This window comes from Rosa rugosa, chromosome 1 (assembly GCF_958449725.1).
Source record: "Rosa rugosa chromosome 1, drRosRugo1.1, whole genome shotgun sequence".
Lineage (NCBI taxonomy): Eukaryota > Viridiplantae > Streptophyta > Magnoliopsida > Rosales > Rosaceae > Rosa > Rosa rugosa.
In genome coordinates, this window is record NC_084820.1 from 62,731,822 (window position 1) to 62,759,487 (window position 27,666).

Consider the following 27,666-nt stretch of genomic DNA (forward strand, 5'->3'; position numbering starts at 1 on the left):
AAAAAAGCTTCATGCACAGAAGATAAAAAAAAAACAGAAAAAAGTAGCCGTTAGAGTGAGAGGGAGTGAGGGCCAGCCATTTAGATTCACCAGAGAGAGACACCTATCAACGTTTTGGGATACCGACAAACAAAACTTGCTGGTCCCAGGTACTATGAATTAGTTTTTTAAACACATTCAAGTTGGTAATTAATCATGAAATTAATGTCTATTCAAGTATTCAACTTTTATAAAAAGTGGGAAAATAAAACCGACGGGACTGTTTAGTAACTAGTAACCACCACCACCACCACCACCGTCCTCATTCCCTTTCTCAGCGACACAATCACGACTTTTCGCAAAAACGTATAATTTGGTCACTTTCTAACACAAGGGCGCGCAGTTTAGCACCGGTTTTGTCTTTTCTTGAATCCCCCAACTCGGTCTCTCTCATTGTTCATTGCTTTTTTTTTTTTTTTTTCCAGTTCAAGCTTTTTCTTTTCTTTTCTTGCATTCTGAGAAGAAACGCTGCCGTTTTGGTGTTGTTGAAGGGGGTTGTGATTTGTGAAGAAGGAGTGAGTTCAGTTGGTAAGAAAAGATTGAATCTTTGATTGCTTTTATGCTGTTTTGGTTGCCAAAAAGTAAAGCAAATTGATCCAATGTGTGATGCAATCACTGAAAAAGATAGGAAATTGAAAAAGATCATGGCTTGAATTGCTTGTTCTGTACTTGATTTGATTTGATGTTCTTTAACTGTAAAGTGTCTGGATTTTGAGAAGTTGAATCGATTCTGTGTTTGGTAGATTGAAAACCAATGGGGCCTTATGTTGTTGAATCTAAGTAGTTAATCGAAAAGATTTAAACTTTAAACTTTTTCTTGATCCTTAAATTTACAGAAGGCTATAATTCAGATACATTCCTTTGAAGCAAGTTATGGCTACACTGGGTGATATAGGAGTTGCAGCAGCAATCAATATTCTGACTGCATTTGCTTTCTTTGTGGCGTTTGCCATACTCCGGCTTCAACCTGTGAACGATAGGGTCTACTTTCCGAAATGGTATCTCAAAGGACTGAGGGCCAGTCCGTTGGGCGGGGCACTTGTAACCAAATTTGTGAATTTGGACTACAGGTCATATGTGAGGTTTCTGAATTGGATGCCTGCCGCATTGCAAATGCCGGAACCTGAGCTAGTTCAACATGCAGGGTTGGACTCTGCTGTTTACCTGAGGATTTACTTGACAGGGTATGTGTGTCTTTCATGTACATTGTCAAATCGAATCATCTCTAGCAACTTTTATCCTTGTATAGAATTCATTTTTGCAGTGCCAGTTTGTTTTCTCTGTCTATATGATTCATATGTTTTTCTTCTCTGACTGATTTGGTTTCTGGTCATTAAAATGCAGGCTAAAGATTTTTGTTCCTATTGCATTTCTGGCGTTTTCAGTCATGGTCCCTGTCAATTGGACTAACAGCACCCTAAAGAAGTCAAATTTAGTTTACAGCAACCTAGATGAGCTTTCTATTTCAAATGTTCCTCTTGGATCTCATAGGTATGCAACACACTATTTACTGAGCTCCATTTAATCTGTTTTTTATCGTAATTTTGTTTTTTCTGTTTATTCCGAGTGTACATGGTGCAATATGTGCATGAATTTACACACAATTTCTGATTCTATAGAACTTTTAACCCTAGGAGACTTGTCAGCCATAAATTTTCTTAACATTTCATTGTTTTCAACTGACATTAATCTGCATTTCAAGCTAATATGCAATGACATGCAAAGAATGCAACCACTTTAAAATTCAATTGTACGTTCTTTGTACTATGAATTTGGGAGGGGTTATAGAAACAATCTCTGTCAAATAAATCAGAATGATAATCAGTGTGGTTTTACATGCACTGTCATTTGATTACTGGAATTTGATTGTCTAGGGGTACTAGTGTAAGGAGTAATGGCCTATGCTTTTACCATTTGGTGATTATTTACCATTTGGTGTAAGGGGTACCTTCTGATGATTATTTACCATTTGGTGCAGATTTTGGACTCATTTAGTAATGGCCTATGCTTTTACATTCTGGACATGCTATGTTTTGAATAGGGAGTATGAGATCGTTGCAACAATGAGATTGCACTTTCTTGCATCAGAACAACGGCGCCCTGATCAGTTCACAGTAAGATTCACTTGACACATTATGTTTTAGCTGATGTGATGAGTAAGTTGCCATTGATGCACAGTAGTCAGACACTACATGTAGATGTATGGACTGGGGTCAAGGGGTTAAATTTATTGACCCAAAATGGCTTCCTTTCATGTTAGATTTATTAGAAGAGGGGGGAAAAGTCACCACCTGTCCATGTTAATCTACTTGAACTAAATTATTTGTGCTGTTGTAAAGAACATTAATTTATGAGGAGATTTGGTAAGACCGTAAGAAGTTGTTAAAATGTTCGATGTACTATTCTGCTTCATTCAAACATTTAATTATTGATTGAATGGTTTTCTGCTTCTCAAACAAGAACCAATGTGACATTTCATTTAATAAGCCTTCTTTTATGACACACTTCTTTTTTTCACCTATTAATCATTAATTTAGAGTCTTAGACCAATATTTTGGAATTCCAACTCTTGTGAAATAATATTTGTGAATTTGCTATAGGTACTGGTTAGAAATGTGCCACCAGATCCTGATGAAACAGTCAGTCAGCTTGTGGAACATTTTTTTCTTGTTAACCACCCAGATCATTATCTCACTCATCAGGTTTAATCCTTTAGCTTTTGCTGAGCACAACTGAGTGTATTTGTTAAAATTGGATAATTTCAACAACCTGTTCTTATTCCATGTTCTGTTTTCCCCAAATTTCTTACTGAAGTATTTGAATGCAGGTTGTTTACAATGCAAATAAACTTTCTAAATTAGTCAATGAGAAGAAGAAAGTTCAGAATTGGCTCGACTACTATCAACTTAAATTTTCAAGAAACCCATCAAGAAGACCATTAACAAAGGTATCATATTCTTGATGAAATGGTATTCACTGATTCTTTTCTCCTCTCTCCTTTTTGTTTCCTTCTCTTTTCTCATTTATGTTAACAATGTCTTGTGAGCAGACTGGATTTCTTGGTCTTTTGGGTAAGAGGGTGGATGGAATTGATCATTATACATCTGAGGTTCAAAGGCTATCAAAAGAGGTAAGCATCAATTATTTCCATCTCACTTGCTCTGTGTTTCGTCTATCTGATACTAAAGAACAGTTAATAAGGCAAATAATTTTGTAGGCCATTATTCATTGAAAACATTTGATTACTTATACATTTTCTTCTTCACATGTACTATTGACAGATATCCTCAGAGAGAGACAAGATTACAAATAACCCTAAATCTATTATGCCATCAGCGTTTGTGTCCTTCAAAACTCGATGGGGTGCTGCTGTTTGCGCACAAACTCAACAAACCAGAAATCCAACTATATGGTTGACTCAGTGGGCTCCAGAACCTCGTGATGTTTATTGGGATAACCTGGCAATTCCATATGTTTCATTGACAATTAGGAGGCTTATAGTTTTTGTTGCTTTCTTCTTCCTCACCTTCTTTTTCATGATACCCATCGCATTTGTTCAGTCCCTTGCAAACATTGAGGGTATTGAGAGAGCAGCCCCCTTCCTAAAGACCATTGTTGAAGTGTGAGTATTTTCTTTATAAACACCTTCATTTGTAATATATTTTTTACTGTACACTTGGACATATATTTTGACTATACTAACAGTATCCTATTTTTCATGCAGGAAATTCATAAAGTCATTTATTCAAGGCTTCCTCCCTGGAATTGCTTTGAAGCTTTTTCTGATATTTCTTCCTTCTATATTGATGATAATGTCCAAATTTGAAGGATTTACTAGTATATCAGCCTTAGAGAGGAGATCTGCTACTAGATATTACATTTTCCAATTTATTAATGTATTTCTCGGGAGCATAATCACTGGAACTGCGTTTCAACAATTGGATAAGTTCCTCCACCAATCTGCGAATGAGTATGACCTTACATTTACCCCCTTTACTTTTTACTTGCAATTCAATTGGTCCATGAATCATTTCTTGAATAGCTTAACTTTGAAAGTCATTTATTTTTCGATTGAGTATTGCCTCACTACACCTTATGTGCATAGTATTAAATTAGTTGGCTGTTTGTGCAGTATCCCAATTACAATTGGTGTTTCAATTCCAATGAAGGCGACCTTCTTTATAACTTATATTATGGTTGATGGGTGGGCTGGAGTTGCTGGGGAGATTCTAAGGTTGAAGCCATTGATCATGTACCACTTAAAGAATACCTTCTTGGTGAAGACTGAGAAGGATAGGGAAGAGGCCATGGATCCAGGAACCCTTGGGTTCAACACTGGTGAACCACAGATACAACTCTATTTCCTACTTGGCCTTGTTTATGCTGTGGTGTCGCCAATCCTACTTCCTTTCATAATAGTATTCTTTGGCCTGGCATATGTTGTTTATCGTCATCAGGTAAATTTTATAATTCCTAGAGATGGGTTTTTTGTTTTTATTGGTTAAATGATGTGCAATCACTTGACAGAGTATTTTTGTATTCATTCTAGATTATAAATGTCTACAATCAAGAGTATGAGAGTGCTGCAGCATTCTGGCCAGATGTCCATGGGCGAATCATAACAGCACTGGTTGTGTCGCAACTACTACTGATGGGATTAATAAGTACAAAGGAAGCTGCTCAGTCCACTCCATTGCTCATCACACTCCCGGTGTTAACCATATGGTTCCATCTATTTTGCAAAGGCCGTTATGAACCTGCTTTCAAAAAGAATCCATTACAGGTTTGACTATTGCTACACATTGTTCTTTATAGATTGACTCAATTGAATAAAATGAGTCAAAGCCTTTACTTCTGATGCTTAAACATGTGCATGAACACTTAGCATTGTTCTTTAAATCTTTTTGTATGGTGAATTTCAGGAAGCAATGAGGAAAGATACATTAGAACGTGCAAGAGAGCCTAATCTGAACTTAAAAGGTTTCCTTCAAAGTGCATACATTCACCCAGTTTTCAAGGTTGCAGATGACAGCGACAGTGATGGAGCTTCTGAAGAATTGGAGCAGGAGCCTGTCGTTGTCCCAACGAAACGCCAGTCTCGAAGGAACACACCCGTGCCCAGCAAATATAGTGGTTCAATATCATCGTCCCAAGCTGAAGATGTTCTCATGATCCAGCCTTAGAGTGCGTGTAATTCTTTGTTGTCTGTACATTTGGGGCTCAAGACAGTTCAGAAATGTAGATACAGGGCGTTAGGACTATAGCAACACAAACAAGGAAAATGTAGGGCTTTTGGTTTTTGGATTTGATATCAACGTCCAAGGGGTAGACTTTTTAGAAGATTTTGTAGCATCTGCAATTTATAGATCTTTGCTGCAATCATTGTGTTTATCTTGGTAATGCTTATCTAGCCATTATCAAATAGCTTGCAAATCATTAAGGGCAACCAAAGAAAACCACCAGCAACTACATCAACAACTCGGAAAAATCAAATGGTTAAATGATATCCAATTTTTGTGATTGTTTTTTTAGTAGTGACGTGTAAAGCGCAAAAAAATGTGATCCCTTTTATGCACCGATAATGCATAAAAATGATCACATTTTTGTAGGGAATCTAGGGATCACATTTTTTAGATGAAAATTGTTCTGTGACCGGCAGTGCAAGTGACTTAAGAGCTATTTAGGTGATCTCAGATTGCAAAAGACAAAAGGGCATTTTTCATCTTGCCGGAGCTTGAGCTTCCAATCGAAGCTCTAAATGTAGTATAAAATGCTAGTCTTTTCAAATCTGTTTGCACTGATTAATTATCCCCTCGTATAAGTTAAATTTCTTAGGGAAAAAAAAATTGAAATACATGACAAATCACATAAGAATGATCTTTACAGAATACTTATTTCTACTAGTTACTCAGTTAACAATACATCTCTTTAACAAGCCAGCCTAAGCAAGAGTTTTAGAAGGATTTCACAAGTGCCTTAACATAGCACTACTAGAGCCATACATTAATGAGCTAGCTGCATCTTCAAGCCAGGGCTGGGCAGAAATCCTGGAGCCAGCAGCACTCAAACCTAAGAGCTTGGCCGGGTATATAAACTTCTCCACCACCACACCAACTGCACTGGAACCCTCAAGTCAGATACTCTTTCTGTAGCTTGTTTAGCCTAACCAAAACAAACATCTTTTAGATATAAAGAGGGAGAGAAAATTGATTTGAAAAGTTATGGAAATGATTACACATCCCCTAGACGTAGCCTTCCAATGGTTTAACTATATATGTCAGTTCTATCAAAGAATAAGAAAATCAAATCATCTTGAAAATGTAATTGCCTGACTGCAAAATTGCATTGCAAATTTTGTGGCATAAGATCGTGAACAATACTGGGGAACATTTAAAAAAAATGCTTATTAACTGTTATCAACTTTAATACCAGGAGGTAAAGATAGAGAAACCACTAGGATTCAATTATACAGTTATGAAGTTGATGAAAGAAGAAGATTGATTGAGCATATACGGTAGTACGTACGGGAAAGCACGTACGCATATGTACTTCATTGTATAAGCACGTACATATTGGAATATTGCTAATGTACTAGAAGATTATTGAGCATAAATGGGAGAGCGAATCAAGAAATCTGACTGATATACATAGAAGTATATAATACAACATATATATGGCCTATATAGGATAAGAAATTAAGAAGCACGATTTATGAAAAACATAAATAAGAAAAGCAGAAGAAGTGTAAATAGTAGTTTGTTACCTAATCATCCGATAAGACCATCCTCATCTTCATCATCGGAGTCGTAAAGATCAATCTTTGGCACATGTTTGATCTTGGACCAGTCCTCTCTTGTTTCCCTTTTTGCATTTTTTGTCAGCTTAAGACACTGATGTAGGACGAGATTTTAGCTAATTTCAACAAAAAATCTCGAAAAGAAAAAAGCGTTTTCACATTAAGAAGAATAATATTAAATTGGTATTCAAATAGGCTTCTTAATGATGGAATTAATCATAAATTACTATTTTGGATATATCAGGATTTTCGAGCAAAATCTTGATTGGGATTCCAAGCGTAATATTCTTTAGTATCTAGGATTCTATTTCCGATTTTTATTTAATCAAGTTTATTTAGGTTTCCTAGTTTTAGTCCATAATAAATTGTTCTTTATGTTTTCTAGTTGTATTAGGTTTATGCTATGTGTCATATATAAGGCACCTCTTATATTGTAATTTTCATTCAAGTTATCAATAAAAAAAATCAAATATTAGATAAATTTATCTATGTTTCTTATGGCTGTGTCCGTAATTGCTAGTGGATTCTAGCTCATCTCATATTGCTTTTGACGCTTGACGAAGCCTCTTGCTATTATGTTCACGCTTCCCGCATCAGACACCTGCCGACTTAGGACATCTGCCGATCTCCAGTTCTCTCAACGTAGTTAGGCAATGCATCCCTTGCGGCAAAGCAGACACTTTAGGGCAATTCCCAATCTTTAGTTGCTCCAACAAGGTGAGGTTCTGCAACCACTCTGGAAGTGCCGTGAGATTATCACAGTCTTCGATTACCATTTGGGCAGAATCTTGAAACCAATTGGGCAAAGCCTCCAAATTTGAACTACCTTTGATGTATAATGACCGAAGACCTCTGATGCCTCATCCCCACCTCATTAGCTCAAGCTTTACACAATCTAATATCGCAAAAGTATGTAATGCCGTCAATTTATTCATGTTAGGTGGCAAGGACTCCAGGTTTCCACAATAACCAATCCGCAGTTGACGAAGGCTAGTGAGGTATTCAAATTCTTTGCCTAAAGATTTTAGACTCTCACAATTTCCAATGCGTAAAGATTGAAGTAAGGTGAGGCGTCTAAATACTCCTTTCGGCAAATACACCTGCTGTGTAGTTAAGGTCAAGAATCTGAGGTTGATCAAGTTCCCTATGTCTTTGGGTAGCTCCTCAAGTGCCTCACAACCTCCAAGGTTTAAGAACTGCAAATTGAATAGCTTACAAATGGAAGTGGGAAGCTTTTTTATCATTGTACTACCATCAAGGTTGAGGTATCTCAAATGACTCAAGTTACCAATGGAACTTGGTAGCTCCTCAGCAGTTGACAAATGCACATTTAGTGCACGCATATACTTGAATCTTGAAATGCATGTCCTTAAGAAATATTGATTCGAGATGCCACCTTCTCCATCTAGATTTAGAATGGTCTGTAATTTTTTCAACTGGAGAATGAATTATGGGACTCGTGCTTCTTATCCGGACAAGTCTTTCGTCGATATTGACACAAGGCAGACTTTTTCAAAATCATATTGACGATGAAAATTAATCGTGGAACACTCTAAATGTGCCACTGATATTACTAAATCGTGCACTAGGTCATGAATTTTGAACCACATAGTAGTCTTCCAATGCGTCTCAACTTGAAACAAAGACCTGGAACAAAACTGCCTTATATAATGTAGGCCCAAATCTTCAAAATATTTGTTTTCTCTCGAGGGTTGGAGGAAACCTTGTGCCATCCATAGTGGGACTATGTCTGCACTATCACATACAAAGTCCTTGGGAAACAGTGAACAAAAGGCAAAACAAGGTTTCAAGTGAGGTGACAATGCATTGTAACTCAATTTTAGTGCAGCCATAATGTTGCCATTTTCTGGCATAGTCCATATTTCATCATCTCTTACATGTAACTAGTGGCGTTGGTCCGTTTTTGAGTAGAGCATACTCGCTAGAGTAGCTAATGCTAAGGGAAGCCCCCCACACTTCTGCATAATGTCGGAGTGACAACTCACTGTACACCATCCAAGACAGCGACAGCCCTGGATGATATTTGGGATACAGATTCAACCGGGGTGACAACTCAAAAATGGATTCATTGGGAGTTAAAGACCTTGTTTTTCAGAGTAATCCTTCAGAATATATTCTTCAGCAAAAAATATATAGTACTTAATTAAGATATTTATCAAGTATTCAATCCTTGTTCTTCTGTGTTTTGAAAAAGTAAGGGCAGCTGATTCCTTCTATATATGAAGTGCCGACAAAAACGCACCTAAAAAGGAAATTAGAGCTTGACTTCCAACACCCCGAATAATTGAGTGCGTTTTTTATTTTATTTTTTTTAAGAGAAACCAGAACACAATTTTATTGACGTTGAAGCAAACGTGACAAGAAGCTAGCCACGAACTGCAAACAAGCCCTTAAGTAGTAACCTTACATTCCAAAGCATTGAGCTCAAGTACATAGACCACTATGTTAGGGCGGCCAAACTAAAAAAAAAAAAAAACACCCCATACATAGAGTCGGATGTTCTTTGGCAGAGAGATGAAAGATTGTTGGTCCAACTTCGATGAGGTATCCGCTTAATGTTTGATGTTGTGATATTTAGTTATCAATCTCCATTAACATCGAAATGGATTATTAGTTTCTTACATTAGTGAGTAGAATTTTTTGGTTTCTACAATTTTGCAAATAACTTTGCTTCATACTTAAGCATACAGAGAAGCCAAATTCTAAAATTCCTTGCTTCAGCATTTTATAGATGATTCTACTAGAATTAGCAGGTAGATGGAAGTTTTGTTCAAAGACACGTTTGTTGCGCCATTTCCATATAAACCAACAAATGAACACAAACAAGCTGCACCATTTAAAATTGCCAAGGATGACACTTCCCTTTTAGTTTTTGTTCGTGAAGGTGTTTTTTTTATTTATTATTATTATTTTTTTAATCAAATATTTGGACGGTGCATTTTCTAATAAATAAAATTAAACAACAAAATCCAGCCAGTCGATTCCGTTCCCCCTCATCTCTGATTCGACCAAAATGATATCTCTTCTCTGATTGGTGTTCAAGACTAAACGGCCAATCATGATTGGTGGGCTGGAATGAACTGTGTGGGCCCAGGTCCCAACCCGCCCTTTTAGACTGAAGAAGTTCCCTTTTTACTGTTTTACTTTATTAATTTCCTTAGTGGAGTTCTATGGACGAGGTGATGACGGCTGCCGATGCGACTTCCGGCGGCGCCACGACGTCGTCACCGGCATGGATCCCGGCCAACCTGGGTCTCATCTCCGCTTTCCTCGCCTGCGCCGTCGCTCAGTTCCTCAAGCTCTTCACGTCCTGGTCCGTATACTACTTCATTTCATCTGTTTGGAATTTCTGTACAGCAATTGGTTTAAATTAGGAAACTTTAGTTTCAAATTGGTTGAAATTAGGAGACTTTGGTGTGAATTTGAGTGTGTGGTGGTTGCTGAATCAATGCTTCAGGTATAAAGATAGGAGATGGGATTCGAAACGAATGCTGGATTCTGGAGGAATGCCGTCGTCGCATTCGGCGACGGTGACGGCGCTGACGGTGGCCGTTGGGCTAGACCAGGGCACCGGAGGAGCGGCTTTTGCTCTTGCCCTGGTCTTAGCGTTAATTGTACGTTCACAATTCTCTCTCTGTCTGTTTTTTTTTTTTTTTTTTTTTTGTATGTACGTGAGAAAATTTGCTATGTTTTTATGTATTTGAGCATTTTGCAGGTAATGTATGATGCCACAGGAGTGAGACTTCATGCAGGTCGCCAAGCCGAAGTAATTTCTTTCTTCTTTTACATGGTTTATGCTTGAAATTTGGAACTTGTTTTGTGTTTGACATGTTGTGTGGTTGAATTGTGGTGTTGTTTTGATATGTAGTCGGGAGTATAGTTCTAACACATAGCATATCGACATGTTTGATAAGAGAATCTTTCCGTGTATATGATTGTGTGTATTTTAGATGGTTAATTGTGTTGATGATTGTTGCAGTTGCTGAACCAAATTGTGTGTGAGCTTCCTCCGGAGCATCCTTTGTCCGCTGTTAGACCCTTGCGTGATTCGCTTGGACATACTCCAGTACAGGTTACTTACTCTAGTCTTGCTGCACATCACTTGAGTTGAGTGAATTACTATAGCCGATACACAGTGGAAATGACAACCTCTCCTTGATAGTAATATTAGAACTTTTTGGTCATTGTGGTTTTGCCTGAAGCAGAACAAATAGTAATCTCATTTAACATGTTCATCAAGCAACTACATTTTGTTGCCAAGTAGCTGTTAAATGATATCCATGTGAAGTAATTACAAGGTCTAGCTTCAAAGAAATGAAAGGGTCAAATAGTCAGGAAATGTAGTTAAATGATATCCGGATGCTTTGTCAGGGACATTTCAGTAAGATATTCCTAATCTTAATCTTCAAGTTTCAGTGATGATTTCTGTATTTGATTTGGTCTCAGGTTGTTGCTGGTGCTATTTTGGGATGCATAGTAGCATATCTAATGAGGGCTGCTTAGGGGATCTTTAAAAGATATTTTGACTGATACTTATTCTTTGAGCTCCAGTCTTATGGGCTGTTAACTTGTTGTAGTTTTAAATGGGCAAAGAAAGAGCTAATGTAAGATGTATTCCTCATTTATCAAAAGCCTGTATATGATTGTTTAGGGGCCTTCACCCAGATGCCGGAAACATTTTATTTTTTTCCCAAGAATTGAATTTTTCTTTTGTGAGGATGGATTTGAAATTTGAACAATGTTGTGTATACAGAAAATTCCTTTACCAAATAAAAGACATAGTTGTGAGTCCCTTGATAGAGGAAGTACAAAGGAATCCGATATTACTTTACATTTTCATTGTTTATGATATTCCAGTTGTTTATGCTCTTCTTGCATAATTCATTAATTAATGATAAAATAGATAGAGGCAGAAGTGGGAAAGAAAAAATGAGCTTGGGCATGACTGGTTCTTAAATGAGGAGGTGTTTTATTGTCACCGGGTTCTCAACATGTAACAGAATTAGCGAAACAGAAAAGCGAAATGCAGTTTCTGCTGTTCTAATTAACACTCCACTCTTAATGAGTTCATAACCACCCTGAAAGCTTATAAACGTTTCCTTCAGTTCTCTCTCCTTCTCACACTTTCATGATACACAACAAACATATTCATGATACTCAACAAACAGACACTTTCATAAAGATTGCATGAGGAAACAGAACAAAAACAGCCATGACAAAGAGAAGGGCTTCATCACCGATGCGCCAACTTTCGAGGTTGAGGTCAAGACTCATCATCATCCTCTGTGTCTCGCTATGTGTACTGGCTTTACTTAGAGTAGTATTCCATTCTGAGTCCAACCTCCAGTCCTCCTTCCCCACCTCTCGAAGAAGGTCTCGTGCTTTTATTGATATTCAGTTTGTTGGCCCTCCAAAGGTTGCTTTTCTCTTCCTGGTTCGGCGGGATCTCCCTCTTGATTTTCTCTGGGGCACCTTCTTCAAGGTTTGTTTCCTAGTATCGCTGCTTGTTCAAAACTGAATAAGAAAGGTTCTTACATGTTAGTTGTGAGCTTTGCAGAATGGTGATGGAGCGAAATTCTCCATTTACGTTCATTCAGAGCCTGGTTTTGTGTTTGATGGATCAACCACAAGGTCTGCATTCTTCTTTGGTCGACAGTTAAACAACAGCATTCAGGTGGTCTTCTAGCTTCTTTGCCCACTTCAACAGCTTCAATTTTCCCATACATTACTTGGTTGCAAGATAAATTTGTTAGTCGAAGATTGATTGTTTATTTATGTTGCAGGTAGTATGGGGAGAATCAAGTATGATCGAAGCAGAGCGGTTACTATTTGAAGAAGCTCTTTATGATCCAGCCAATCAAAGATTTGTCCTTCTCTCAGATAGGTAGATCTTCCCCTCCGAATTATCCTCTTTCAACTGTATATGCTCGGTTTTGTGTCAAAATAGCAAGTGGTTTTATTCCTTAATCAATTTCTTAAACTAGCTCCTTAGTCCTTACTTAGCATTAACATTTATGTTCATTCAGTGTTTAGTCTGAATCTAGCTAAATCTTCTGGCTGCTTATTGTGCAGCTGTGTACCTCTCTACAACTTTAGTTACATTTACAACTATGTAATGTCTTCTCCAAAAAGCTTCGTTGACAGGTAGTGGGATATATGCATAACCAGAATGAATTTTTTGAGAAACATCTTTAGTTGAGCTTTGTGTTTGCTGCACATATGAAAGAACAGTGAAGCTGAGTGTTTTGTAGTCTTGTGTTTTAGCTTTATTGATGTTAAAGGACATCGTTATGATCCAAAGATGTCACCTACTATACCTAAGGAGAGATGGCGAAAAGGATCCCAGGTTTAATCTCTTCCTACTTACTATTTGTTGAATAGAGATGCAACCAAATAGTTCAAGATATTGATTCCTTCAATGTTATAAACTGGTAATTTTATGTTGATCACAGTGGATAACATTGGCTCGAAGACATGCTGAAATTGTTGTGGATGACGACACTGTTTTCCCCGTCTTCAGGGAATTCTGCAAGGTATACAAGTACTCCATTATTTGTCAGATTGTTTGCCTGGAAGTTTTGAAAAGTGTTATAATTTCCAATAAAGCAAGAGAGTGTTATTTGATGAAGTTCAAGAAATTGTTATTTGATGAAGTTTCATTTAGTGAAGTCAGAAATTGTCATGACTTAATTATAATATCGTGCACTGTTGCTTAATTTCCAGCGATGGCCGCCTACACCCCTGAGTTTTAGAAGGCGACTACTTGTAAGTCAATACAGTCTCACACATTTTACATGAAAAAAATGGTGCATCTCTGGCCATCTAAGACTGCATTAACATACATGTGATCTTTATATCAACAGGCAATCAATTGGATTTTCAAGCTTCCATTGTTTACATTTCAGAGGCATCGCAATTGTATCCCCGATGAACATTATGTGCAGACACTACTTGCAGTAAGCAGAATGCTTTCTATGCTTTTCAGTCTTGATAGTCATAGTATATCATGATCAAACATAGCCATAAGAAATTGTTTTCTATTATCATTGACATTGTGCTTCTTTAATTTTGAAAATGTTACAAAATTTGATTGCCCTGGATGTTGGGATCACATTTCTATTTATCATTTGCAAATACTTGTTCGATCATAATTTTTATTTTTTGGAATTTCATTCAACTTCTTCGTCTGTGTCTTGTGACAAGATAAGTGGACTTGACAACGAACTTGAACGAAGAGCAGTGACCTATACATTATGGAATCAGTCAACCCTAGAAGGGAAAATAAAATCTTGGCACCCCTTAACATTTGATTATGCAGATGCAGCTCCTCAAAAACTAAGACAAATAAAGGTTAGTAGTCTCATATCACTACAAGTAGTAGTTAATACAACAATGCACATAAGCAACAATGCATCAAACAAAAAACAAATCATAACCTTGCATGTTCTTTGCTGCAATTACCTTGCTCTTTAATCTCACAGGAAATCAACCACGTCTACAATGAGTATGAACAACACAATGAGTTCTGCCATACCAATTCCAAAGTCACTCCTTGTTTCTTGTTTGCACGAAAGTTCACTCTTGGAGCTGCAATGCGCGTCTTGAGAGAAGGTTTGGTTGGTTCTTATGATGTGACAGCAATACTACGAGATATCTAGCCTCTGAAATCAAACCGGAAAGGGATGGACGGTGACTCCTTCGGCATAATTAAGCAACTACCATCACAAACAAAACATCAACAGTTGCACTTGCACACCAGTTGAACAGATCGAAAAGAAAATGTATCATGCTGGCTAAGTAAGAACATCTCAGTGGAGATGCCAAATAACTAAGATACTCAAATTCATGTGGCAAGTTGAAGCCATCATCAAACTCCTCCCTCCAGTATGCTGTTTATTATGAGACTAAATGGAATACCATGTACAAAATGAAACTTCTCCTTCTCTATGAAGCGGAGAATGTAACGACGTCGTAACTCCACGACCGCCGGCCTTTTACTTCTGTCATGAACAAATTGTTTTTTTTTTTTTCCTCTTTTGCGATGGACCATGAAGTCATGAAGATATTCCTTGATTGTTGGGAGAGATTGCCCAACTTCACAATCAAGCAAAAGATGGTGTACACTAAAACATGGAGAGCTTTTCGATTACATTACCGCAAGTCAATCGTTAGATGTTTATGATCCACTTCTGAAAATTTTCTTTTAAATTGCTAATTGTTAAAGTATTGAATTAGATCAAATCCGTTAAACTTAAACCGTTAATGTTCATAAATGTAAATCACGATTATGAATGCCTTAACTATTTTCAATTTGATTGAAAAATTGCATAAATGATCTACACATGAATATCTAAACATCTGACGGTTGCTTTGTGATCGAAAAGTGAGTCTCACAACCTGATTTTAGTGGTCCTCATTATAAACTCTCCCTACTAAAATATATAACGACCAACTTTCGTTGGCAATAGAAATAATTATTTCGTAAACCCCAAAATATATAACCAACAAAAAAATCGTTGGCGATGGAAATAATTCAAAATTTTTAATGTGAAAATTAGGCCTGGGATCGGTTTGGCTCGGCTCGGTAACATGCCTATACCGATACCGATACCGAGTTTATAGTCGGCTCGGTTCGGTTCGGGACGCCGGAAACTCAGCTGCCATACCGATTAGGCCCGAATCCGATCGGTTCGGTACCAATCGGTACCACCTGCTTTCAAAGCAAAATTTCCAGAAACCTGAAAAATAAAGCATTGAAAGTTGAAACGCATGGTTGCTAACATCAGAACATGCCGACCTGATCTTGCATTAAGAATTGTATTCAAGTTGGCTGCTCCAACACATATTATAAATAATTAAAGACATGGTCTTCTGTACCAGTCTCCCAACACGCAATTGATACCAACCCCAACTCTTATCACAAATTCCCACAATTGATGCAATTGATACAAGGTGATTCAAACATCTGGACAGTGGATCTACCTTTAATTAAGGCTTTAACTCTTTAAGTAACCCACAGAAGCACAGTCGCACAGATCGACCTTCAAGCCTTCAAGCTTTAACTCTTATAACAACTAATCTTATCATTGTCAATTTCAAATCAACAGAATCCCCAATTCAAATCAACCCCAAATTCAAATCAAGCTACACAATCATGCTGCTACACAATCCCAAATTCAAATCAAGCTACACAATCATGAAAAGTTGAAAACAGAAAAATCTGAAGAAACGAGTTGAAGAATCGATTCCTCGATGGAGGGCAGAGAGGAGTGAGAGCCTTCGAATCTTCGAGGAGGGCAGAGAGGAGTGAGAGGATCGACAGCTTCCGATCTTCGATGGAGTAGAGGAGTGAGAGAAGAGCGAGAGCCTTCGAGTCTTCGATGGAGGAGACTTGGATCGAGTAGGTAGAGTAGTTGGATCGACTTGGTTCTTCGAGAGGCTGAGAGTCTTCGATGGAGGTAAGCAGAGACGAGTGAGACTGTGAGAGTGAGAGGCTGAGAGTCTTCGATGGAGGAGAGCAGAGAGGAGTGAGACTGCGAGAGTGAGAGGTTGAGTGGCTGGGAGTCTTCGATGGAGGAGAGAGGCTCGATTTAGGGTTTGGGTGAGTTTGAGAAATGAGAACGGCAGAACTGCAGAAGTAGAACGCGGCCTATTAGAAAATCGGGTCGGGTCGGTAAAAACGGTATGTATTTGACCCATACCGAGGCCGACCCGTTTACATGCTATTCGGTTTCGGGTCGGGTCGGTATTGTGTGGAATTGAAGTTGCAGACCGACCCGATCGGTATAGGCCCGGATCGGTCGGATTCGGTTTCGGTTTTCCGGTATGCAATTCCCAGGCCTAGTGAAAATCCCTTTGCGAACGAATTTTCGTCGGCATTATTCGTTGTTTTCTAATTGGTGGGTTTCATTTTGAGAAAAAAAAAAAAAAAAGTCTCAGCCCTAAAAAAAATTCAAAATCAAAATGGAGGGAAACCACTTGGACCCATCGGTATCCTAACTCTCATAGTTTTCCCCCAAATTTTGAAACCCTAATTCCCCAACACTCTCTCTCAATTTCTCAGTTACCAATGGCCGACGTCCTAAGCCCCGACCCAACCACCACCCAGAAGCAGCGTCTCTCCATGGCCGCCCGCCTCCAGTCTCCCACCAGCCCCTTCTTCCTCGGCTCCAACGACGACCACCTCGAGCGTGCCCAGGCACGCGCCGCACGCGCCGCCGCCATTCGAAGAAAGTCCCTCGCCCTCAATCGTCAGCCACTGCTTGACGGCCCCGATTCCGATCCCGGCCTCGACAAGCACCAGATCCTTGAGCTCTTCCAGAATTGTATAAAACTCGCGAGTGAAAATGTCAGTCTCTCTCTGAAACTCGATTTAGAATTAGAACCCATTTATTTACTGAAATTCTTGCTTTGAAAAATTAGGAATTTGACAATATGAGTGTGAATTGTGATGACCCTTTTACTGTATTAGTTTTCTTGGTACTTTTTTTTTTTTTTTGTTGATAAAATTTGGTTTTGATATGTTGGGTGCAGAAAATTAATCAAAAGAATACTTGGGAGCTGAACTTGATTGACCACTTGGCGGAGCTTGTTAAGGTTGAAGAGGAAAAGGATGCCGAGACGAATTTTCAAAAGGTACATTGCCCCCTTTTTAATGCTATGATAGATAAAGACAGTTCCTTTTCGAGTAATCTTTCGGGTTAGTTGTGGTACTTGAAGTTTATGAAGACCAAATTTGGTTAGAAAGAATTACATTTTTCGGACTGGTGGAGAATTCCCACATTTGAATTTGCTAAGTTCGCTTTTCTATCTGTGCAGGCAAGCTGTACTCTGGAAGCTGGAGTGAAGATTTACTCCTTGAGAGTTGATTCAGTTCACTCCGAGGCATACAAGGTCCTTGGTGGGATGAATCGAGCTGGACAAGACAATGAACAAGGTTAGATTCTTGGTCAGCTATAACTTTGCCTTTTTGTTTCTTTTTCAAGAGTTTTCATTTCCTGGCTAAAGTTGATTTCAAAACTAGTGCTTTACTTCATTTGGAACAATTATTGATGTGAGGAGAAGTAGATTTTATCTAAGTTGCTGGTCTGATCATAGTAGTCAATCTATAGTTTCAGGGTAGAGAAAATCTCTATGTTAGCTGTGCTAATATGTATGCTGAACAGCTATCTTTTAAGCAGCTAATATACAGTACTTTCACCTTTTCAATCTGGATTTGTGCTCATGATCTAAATTAGTCTCTTTACCCTCTATTGTAATGTTAGATACTGGTACGGAGGATGCCAATGCTGACAATGAACAAGATATGGCTACTTCAAAAAAAGAGAGAAAGGTTTGTAGCTCTCTGACTTGATAAATGATTATAAACTCTGAATACTAAGTACTGATGTCTGACATAAATACATAAATGCAGATGTCACCTTTATCGACACTGGAGTCATCTTTTGAGGCTCTAAATGTGAAAAAGTTTGATGGTGATTACACATTCTTTCCTAATCTTATTACTACTTTGGACATGAGATGCAAAGGTAAAATTTATAACGTAGTTTTGTTTTTATTTTCAGTTGCATTTGCAGTTGATCCACTCTATCATCAGACATCTGCACAATTTGATGAAGGCGGGGCCAGGGGTCTTTTAATGAATAATCTTGGAGTATATGGTAGATGCAGAGTGCTCTTTGACTCATCGGAGGTGCCAGGGAAGTGCATATCATCTGAGAATCAACATGATAAATCAGATACCATTGATCTTTCTTTTGCTGGTGGTGAGTTTTTGGTCACATTATTGTGTTCCTGTAACTCTTTTCTTCTCATTATCCAAATTAGACTATTAAGTTTCAATAACAGCCATATTTTCTTGCTCTTTCTATAGAATATGTTGAAGAGATGGTAACGAACATGCGGATGAAAGATGAAATTTCACCAACTCTCAGGCATTTGGTTGATAGATTTGATGAAGATAACAGAAGGCCACCAGATACATATTCATGTGCTCAGGAATCGGCAGAACAAGATGATTCTACCTATAATAATGACATTGACATTGATGGTGGTGTTGCATCTCACAACGATGGGACCTGGGATTATGATCATGATGAGCAAACAAGCATGGTGGAGGAGGAACATAACTACGAAAATACAAGTTTCCCTAGTTATCATGAGGTTTATATTACATACAGATATACTATTCATAGAACCAGTTTTTCAATCATATATATTTGTTTCGTTGGTCCCTCTCAACTCTGTGAATAAGTGAAGAATTACTTTGATCCCTGATAGTCTATTAACTCTTGCAGGAAAATGAACCAAGTTCTTTCCATGAACCTGATTTTGATGACAGACTTGAGAAAGTTGATGGCTTTTTGTTTTTAAGTCTTGGATTCACTTCAAAACAAAATGCTTGGGCTGGTCCTGATCATTGGAAGTACCAAAAAACTAAAGGTCAGGTTCCATATCACATACCAGTATGCATGCATGCATAACTGTATGTCATCTGTAATTGTGAACATATTGCATGACCTGTTTTCCAGGTTCCGAGGTGAATCCTCCTGCAGAACCACCATTAACAATTAAGCGACAAAGAAGCAAACAACAGCCTGATATTGATTTCACAAAAGCCTTGGAAGAAGAAATGTCAGATCTATTTGCTCCCCCCAAAAACCCCAAGTCGTTGCTGCTGCCCGCAAATAGAGCAATTTGCAGTACGAAACTTCCTGAGGATTGCCACTATCAACCAGAGGATCTTGTCAAGTTATTCCTTCTACCCAATGTAAAGGTAATACTTTTCACAACTATTGGTATATATATGTTTTTCCATTAAAGTGGAGTTTGCTGTATCTTTTTCTTGATATGCTCTTTTGGTTGCAGTGCCTTGGAAGGAGAGGGAGGAAGTCCTCTGGTAACAAATCTTTTTTTTGGTTGATAAACAATACAAATGACCAATTAAGAACTTTGGAACTTTGGATATCCCTTTTTCTTCAGATCCTTTTTCTTTCTTTTGTGTGAAATGTGCAATTGATATATGGACAAAATAATTATGACATGTATTGTTATACCTTCCCTGTAATCAGATCAATCAAGGCAACAATATGATAATTGTGGGCAATCTTCATTTTGTGATGATGGTGGTGGCCAGTATGATGATGGCCAATATGACGAGGGAAATGTCCATAGTGATGTAGAGGACTTTAGCACACTTGTTTCTCAACCTCGCCAGGTTGGTTCTTAACCTTTCAGCGTGGTGTATTTTGAATTATCCCTTGCATTTGTGCATGAGTCTTGAGTGTTACTGTTTGGTAGCATATGAATGGGAGTTCATGTATATCTCAGGTTGATGATTGAAAAGTTTCAAGTTCTATACATATTCATCATGGAGAAGATAGGGCTTTGCAACTACAATCCTAAGAATAGTTTGAGTGTGTTATTGGAATTACAACAAATACTTGCAGTTTTAGCTTACGCTTGCATCCTACCTCTAAACAATACAGGTAAACAAAATTGAAGTCCAGTATGACAAGACGTCCAAACAAGTTGATGTCCAGGCTTTGAAAGAAACCCTTTGGGGCCATGTACAAGAAACTGTTCAAATGTCTTCCCAGGTGGGTAACAAATTTTGTTTTATATTCTTATATAGGTTTTTTAGTGTACCATTTTTTTTCTATAGCATAATGGATAAGAAAAATGAAATAACTTATAGGAATAACATAACTTACAGGACGTGTAACATAACTTATAGGAATGCACCTTTATATTCAAATAAAATTAAAAGATACATAAATAGGTATTATTTGCAAACAACTACACGCCTGTTCACCCAAAAAAAAAACAAAAAACAAACCAAAAAAAAATTAATACAAGCCTGTTGAGCATGGATATGATTGATCTACACACCTTTGTCTTGAATTGGATACGCTAGACTTGACAGATTCCTATGCATGGAAAAACTTGTTAAATGTGAACCATATTTTGGAACTTCGATTATTTCACGTCTATTTGGTCTGCTTTCCTTCGTTTATGGTTCAATGAACAGATAGGAAAGCAAAAACTTTCTGTATTCAACCACATGTCTGGCACCACCATGAATTGTCTATGGCAGTTCATTCATACATCATTTCAACTTTTGAGAATGTAAATTCTGATTATTGATATTTCTTTATTTTGATAAAGGGCGAAGAGCAGGTGGTGTCCTTCAAGCAAATATTGGGTAGCTTTCCTAGTGACTGCAGAGCTGCTCCAACTATCAATGACATCTCCCCTCATCTGTGTTTCATATGCCTATTGCATTTAGCCAATGAGCATGGGTTGAAGATCCTTGGCAATACCAATCTGGATGATCTCAGTGTACACCTACCTCTCTTGTAATGAGGCACATTTTAGTGGAACCGTTGGGAGCATTGTAATTTTGTATGCTCCATTATGGAGCTTAGCTCATCATCATATTTATAATGAAGGAGAAAAGTTTGCCTGATGTGTACCTTGGTTAACAACTATTTAATCAATCTCCAGGCGGCCTTTGTAATATCTTCGATTAGTCTCCTAGACTCTCACTCAAGTTGGGTTGTATTTGTAGATGGAGTTGATCTTTGGTGTGATCTTGCTACTTAAAAAAGGGAATTCATCACTCCCTACTTCACATGAATATTTTTTTCAGCGTATTATTCTTTTGTTTGGCTTGATTTGATATGAGTTTCGTCTAAGATATTATGTTGATATACTGTGATACATGTTGGTTATTTAAAATAACTATTATTATATTACTAGCTTTTCTCCACACATGTGCACGTGTACAGTTTTTTTTTTTTTTTTTTAGAACATGAAAAAGAAAAGATAATTGAAAAAAAAAAAAAGGGTTACCGCATCTAGGGCTGTCAATTCCGACACGATCCGATAACATGACTCGAAACCCGCACGAAATAAAGCGGGTTGAACCCGCACAATTAAAAAGCGGGTCGGTGGTGGGTCAACCCGCCAACACAAAGTGAACCCGCATAACCCGATTGTGCTATGTTTCTTCTTGAAATTTTGGACGTTCGGAGTATTTAATCATAGGATTAGACAATTTGAAATATTTCGCTTTTTAATTATTTGATTTAATTATTTATGAATTATATATAATTATTTATATTTTTCGTCTTGTGGAGTTTTTAGTAAATTTAATCAATTTATGCATTTTTTTAATTAAATGGGTCCCATTGTTAACGTTTAAATGAGTCATTTTGTCTAACAAGACACGACGTATTTATTAAATGGGTTAAGCGGGTTGGAAACGGGTAACCCGTTTAATAAATAGGTTGAGTTTGGGTTTAAATTTTTGACACGATTATTAAATGGGTTGGATTTGAGTTTATATTTTGCGACACGACAAATACCTTGACCCGACACGACCCATTGACAGCCCTAACCGCATCCACTATTTTTTATAAGAGAAAAGCAGGTTGTGATTTAATTAATTCTCAAATTTTTTTAAATTTTTAGGGTCATTTCTGTCAAAATTTTTGAATAATGAGTGGTTATTGCAGACATGAGTAGTCAATTGTTTGAAAAATTATTTATTTTTGAAAAATTATTTATTTGTTCAAGTAAAACCCTAATTTGTGTTTGGTCTAAACTCTAGGTTACTTGACCTAGTGGTAATAGGGTTTAATTAGAAGAATCTAGAGATTATCTTTCCTTGTATGATTCAGACTCTATGTATTGTAATCCTCTATATAAAGAGACCCCTATTATCAATGAGAATACACAACAATTTTCTCTCAGTTTCTGATTCCCTAAAACACGTTATCAGCACGAGCCCTAACCCTAGCCTTATAAACCAAAACCCTAGAAATTGATCAAGCTTCACCAGATTAGCCTCGCATGCGCTACTACTGCCCCCGTAGCCCCCGCGTCGCAACTCAACGCTAATCCTACCAGATTAGCCTCGCTGCCCCTGCAGCGCCAGCAAGCCTTGCTTGCCTCCTGCCCTCGCGCGACACCGCGACCCCGCGACGCCAGCGACCCCACGATACCGCGACCCCAGTGACTCGCCCGCGACTCCTCAACCCTACAGTCTCGCGACTTTGCATACCCGCAACACCGCGACACTGCGTACCCCGCGAAGCCAACGACGCTAGCAACTCCGCGACATCCGCGACCGCTTACAAAGCACCGCATCCATCACTCTGCAATCCTAAGAGGTATGTTTTACTAAAAGTTCCCGCTTTTGAAATTTTTTCTTCTTTTCTCGAGGACTTCCAACATCCCTTCTTCTACCCCCCTTTCTTCTTCATAGGGGAGACCAATAGCCGAACTGTGGGGGTTCGTGCTCACTCCAAGCTTGGAGCTTGTAGAGTCCTCCAAACTTAGAGTTTGTTGAGAAGAAAACGATCGACCACATACATCGTTGTTTCGATCTAATCCAAAACCCCTCTTGGAATCGGATTTTCTTGGAAGCGACTACGCTCAGAAATTTAATAGTTTTTCGTGGTAGCCTTTTTCGCTCTGAAACTAACCCTAATCTTGTGTTGTTTTTCAGGATGAGTAACCTGAACAAGTTGAACTTTGTTCCACTGGAGACAACTGGCGCTAGATACCATAGGTGGGTCCGAGATGTGTGCCAACATCTTAAGGCTGATGGACTTCTGGAAGCCCTCCAAGAGCCTAGTCAGAACGTGCTCTCCATTGAGCAAGCTACTGCTTTTGAATCAAATCAAGCTAAAGCCATCATTCTCATGACAAGGAACATGAATGACGCGCTCCAAAGTGAATACCTCAATGAGGAGGACTCAAGAAAGCTATGGGTAGAACTTGAGCAGCGATTTGGCAACGTTCGTGACTCCCTGCTTCCTGATTTAGAAGTGTGATGGCATAGCCTCCGCTTTTGTGATTTCAAGTATGTGCTTGATTATAACTCGGAAGCTCTTCGTATCAAGTCTTTGATGGAGTTTTGTGGCAAAACCATAACTGATACGATGTGGATCGAGAAGACTCTCTCTACCTTCCCCGTCTCTGCCCTGATGATTTCAAAGAATTATTGGATTGATGTGAATGCAGGACGTATCACAAGGTTTCATGAGCTCATTGGCGCCATGAACGTAGCTGAAAAGCACGACAATATTCTTTTGAAGAACTATAATGCTAGGCCCGTGGGAACTAAGTCTATTCCAAAGTCTAACTATAGTCGCGCCCCCAAGGGAGGACGCAAGGAGCGAAACCCTAAGAGTAGGGACAATTCTGGACGTTCTGGTCCATATTCTCGCCCTAAATAGGAAGAAAATCGCCTAGAGAGGCCTGCACGGAACCGTGGAGGTCAACGTGTGAAGAGAGAGAGAGAGGTAGAGCCTCCGACCATGGTGGTAACGCCACCAAGAGCAATGGTCGTCCAAATCGCGCCCCAAAGGCGCCTCGATCAAGGGAGCCTGACCATAATGATGTTTGTCTTCGATGTGGATCAACTGGACATTGGGTCAAAGCATGTAAAGCATCCCAGAATATTGCAAACGCATACAAGACGTATCGTGATGCAAGGGAGGCAAACTACATGGAACAAGAAGATCAAGATGGCGATCTCGATCTAAGGGTGGAAGACTACAAGGATCAAGACCCAGAAACTGGCGATTTTGATTAAGTCTTTTTATTTTCCAAGAGATGTAGGCAATTGCAATATTATTTTTGTAGTAGTTGCCAATGATATTAGTCTTTCTTCAAAGTAGGCGTACTCAATGTAAGTGTGATGTCTAGAAAGGTTTTGAGATAAGTGGTACTTAAGCGAGTCATGCTCCACCGACATCTCTCTACTCACCTGGTCATATTTGCATTGGAATTACCGAAAGGAGTTAGACGACTACCATTGTTTTGCATTAGCTAGTTTATTGGATTAGATTTTCTTTGGTCAAAGAAGCAATGATGTAATTCTGTTTGGCTTATTAATAAAAGTTGAGTTCTTTTATTTATGACTCCTTTTTAATTACGAGCTTTTCTTTTAGGAATGGATGAACTTCAATGTCTTGCGGATAGTGCGACTACGCACACCATTTGACGACATAGGCAATTATTCTTAGAGATGTTGCCTACATATTCCTCTGTGACTACGATGGCTGGGCCATCAGGTTTAGTTCAAGGACATGGAATGACCCAATTCCTATTGCCAAATGGCACCTTGATTAAAGTCACTGAAGCTCTCTACGCTCCTAAGACAAATTGAACCTTATTGAGCTTCAAAGATATAAGAGCCAACGGATTCCATGCAGAAACGCATAATGAGAACGGAAAAGAGTTCCTTTGCATTACCTCTAATGATTGCGGACGAAAGCGCATCTTAGAGAAGCTTATGTGTCAATCTAGTGGACTTTATATCACAGCAATTCGACCTATTGAATCCAATAATGTCATAAGAGAAGATCTCTTGGATTCAGACACATATTGGCTTTGGCATGACCGACTAGGACATCCTGGTCGTGATATGATGCTCCGTATACTAAAGACTTCACACGGACATCCATTCTTCAGAGTGAGAAGAAGCATGAATCGAAAATTGATTCCTGGATTGAGCAAGATCGCAACAATTGCAGCATCTGGCGCTGCAGCCGTCTTGAGGCGCCATAGAGCCGCTCAAGTCCCATGTGATGACACCACTAATGGTGCCAACCATGAGCATGACGCCATGGTTGTTCCTCCCAATGGCCATGACTCCATAATTACCAATTCCCATGGCTGCAACGCCATGCTGGGAGATGTAGTCACACACTTTGCTTCTAATAGCGCTACAGACGCTCAGGCCCAACCAAAATCATCATTGGTGCTTCCAAGGCCCCTCACTCATTTTGCAAAGCCTGTTCCTTCGGGAAATTAGGACCGAGACTGTCCTACGAAGAATCCTAAAATACTCATTCCGTTCTTACAAAGAATCTAAGGGGATATCTGTGGACCAATTCAACCATCATGCGGATCTTTTAAATACTTTATTGTATTGGTTGATGCGTCGACACGCTGGTCACATGTCGCGCTATTGTCCACTCGAAATGCTGCTTATGCTAAACTCCTTGCCCAGATTATCCGTCTACGGGCTCACTACCCTGACCATCCCATTAAGTCAATTAGACTTGATAATGCTGGGGAGTTTACATCGAAAACTTTCAATGACTATTGCATGTCACTGGGGATTGATGTAGAGCATCTAGTTCCCCATGTTCATACCCAAAATGGTCTCGCAGAAGCCGCTATCAAATGACTACAGATGATAGCGCGGACATTGGTTATGCGTACCAATCTCCCTGTTTCTGCTTGGGATATGCAATATTGCATGCAGCGACGCTAATTCGTCTACGACCCATTGCAACCCAATCTTACTCTGCGTTACAGCTAGTGACTGGGTACAAGCCTGATATCTCGCACTTACGCATTTTTGGGTGTGCCATCTATGTGCCTATTACGCCGCCACAACGTACTAAGATGGGTCCACAACGACGAATGGGCATCTATGTTGGCTATGAATCTCCAACTATCGTCCGCCACCTTGAACCCTTGACAGGCGATCTCTTTACCGCAAGATTTGCGGATTGTCACTTTGATGAGACAGTCTTCCCATCGTTAGGGGGAGATAAGAACACAGATGTTCAACAGGAACGACAGGAATTGTCGTGGTCTGTCCCCACTATGTCTCATCTCGATCCCCGTACCGCAAAGTCCAACTTGAAGTGCGACGAATAATCGAGCTCCAGAACGTAGCAGACACTCTGCCTGATGCGTTTTCAGATGTTGCCAAAGTGACGAGATCACACATACCTGCTGCAAACGTGCCTGCAAGGATCGATGTCTCGAATACTGGACATCACGCCACTCCTGTGACACCAGGAGATGGAGCCATTGCCTAGCATGGCAATGACGTGGCGTCCATGGCCGCAGGTCCGGCAAGGAAGCGCGGTAGACCAATTGGTTCGAAGGATACTCGCCTTAGAAAGAGAGCGAATGAGACACAAACAAATCCTTTGATCATCGATACTCAAAATCCGTCCCATGAGAATGTTCCGGATTATGGTTATGTCCAAGAGACATCATTGGGGGACGCCTCAATGTCAGAACCTATCCCTGAGAAAGTAGAGATCTCTGTAAATTACACTAGTGTACATGGAACGTGGGAAAGAAACTCCATCATCATTGATGATGTATTCGCGTATTCAGTGGCGCGTGAGATTATTGAGACTGATGACATCGAACCACGCTCCGTTAATGAATGCCAACGTAGAGCTGACTGGCCAAAATGGAAAGATGCAATTCAGGTAGAACTTGATTCTCTAGCGAAAAGAAAGGTATTTGGCAAAGTTGTACCAATACCGCCCAACACCAAACTAGTTGGTCACAAATGGGTATTCGTTAGAAAGCGTAATGAGAGAAACGAGATTGTAAGATACAAAGCTCGCCTTGTGGCGCAAGGCTTCTCACAACGCCCTGGAATCGACTACGAGGAGACCTATTCTCCCGTAATGGACGTCATAACGTTCCGCTACCTTGTCAGTTTGGTAGTTTCCGAAAAACTGAACATGCAGCTTATGGATGTGGTTACAGCGTATCTATATGGGGATCTAGATACGGAAATATACATGAAAGTTCCAGATGGAATTCAGCTACCCAAATCAAGTGGCTCTAAACCACGAAGCGGGTTTGCGATTAGATTGAAACGCTCACTATATGGATTGAAACAATCCGGATGGATGTGGTATAACCGTCTAAGTGATTACTTGATTGGAAAGGGATATGTCAACAATGAACTATGCCCATGTATGTTCATAAAAAGGACAAGTTCTGGATTTGCAATAGTAGCGGTTTATGTCGAT

At 39.1% G+C, this 27,666-nt stretch overlaps 4 protein-coding genes across 7 annotated transcripts; all 4 read left to right on the plus strand.

Annotated features, from left to right (window-relative positions):
* LOC133725996 (calcium permeable stress-gated cation channel 1) lies at positions 1-5,430 on the plus strand. Of its 4 annotated transcripts, none has more exons than XM_062153432.1 (13): positions 300-345; positions 465-567; positions 876-1,223; positions 1,384-1,530; positions 2,018-2,153; positions 2,640-2,741; positions 2,867-2,986; positions 3,089-3,169; positions 3,321-3,661; positions 3,764-4,009; positions 4,172-4,496; positions 4,589-4,822; positions 4,962-5,430. In XM_062153432.1, exons 3-13 carry the CDS (start codon positions 913-915, stop codon positions 5,220-5,222), a joined length of 2,304 nt encoding a protein of 767 aa, XP_062009416.1. In that variant the 5' UTR covers positions 300-345; positions 465-567; positions 876-912; the 3' UTR covers positions 5,223-5,430. The 4 variants fall into 4 exon arrangements, with proteins under 4 accessions (XP_062009418.1, XP_062009417.1, XP_062009416.1 ...); XM_062153435.1 differs by having other exon boundaries at positions 330-345; positions 891-1,223; XM_062153434.1 differs by lacking the exons at positions 300-345; positions 465-567 and adding an exon at positions 1-149.
* A 4,430-nt stretch (positions 5,431-9,860) lies between these two features.
* On the plus strand, positions 9,861-11,661 carry LOC133725999 (uncharacterized). Its single transcript, XM_062153437.1, has 5 exons — positions 9,861-10,169; positions 10,314-10,470; positions 10,572-10,622; positions 10,836-10,928; positions 11,303-11,661. Exons 1-5 carry the CDS (start codon positions 10,027-10,029, stop codon positions 11,357-11,359), a joined length of 501 nt encoding a protein of 166 aa, XP_062009421.1. The 5' UTR covers positions 9,861-10,026; the 3' UTR covers positions 11,360-11,661.
* A 52-nt stretch (positions 11,662-11,713) lies between these two features.
* LOC133725997 (glycosyltransferase BC10-like) lies at positions 11,714-14,841 on the plus strand. The gene is made up of 10 exons (XM_062153436.1): positions 11,714-12,338; positions 12,414-12,530; positions 12,640-12,740; positions 12,929-13,000; positions 13,121-13,202; positions 13,309-13,389; positions 13,580-13,621; positions 13,720-13,812; positions 14,060-14,206; positions 14,338-14,841. The coding sequence occupies exons 1-10, from the start codon at positions 12,069-12,071 to the stop codon at positions 14,512-14,514; spliced, it is 1,182 nt and encodes a 393-aa protein (XP_062009420.1). The 5' UTR covers positions 11,714-12,068; the 3' UTR covers positions 14,515-14,841.
* A 1,996-nt stretch (positions 14,842-16,837) lies between these two features.
* Positions 16,838-21,494, plus strand: LOC133744192 (condensin complex subunit 2). Its single transcript, XM_062172336.1, has 13 exons — positions 16,838-17,204; positions 17,390-17,491; positions 17,675-17,792; positions 18,121-18,188; positions 18,270-18,330; positions 18,421-18,621; positions 18,729-19,018; positions 19,153-19,297; positions 19,387-19,631; positions 19,724-19,754; positions 19,927-20,072; positions 20,344-20,454; positions 21,023-21,494. The coding sequence occupies exons 1-13, from the start codon at positions 16,926-16,928 to the stop codon at positions 21,215-21,217; spliced, it is 1,992 nt and encodes a 663-aa protein (XP_062028320.1). The 5' UTR covers positions 16,838-16,925; the 3' UTR covers positions 21,218-21,494.
* The last annotated feature ends 6,172 nt before the right edge of the window (positions 21,495-27,666 follow it).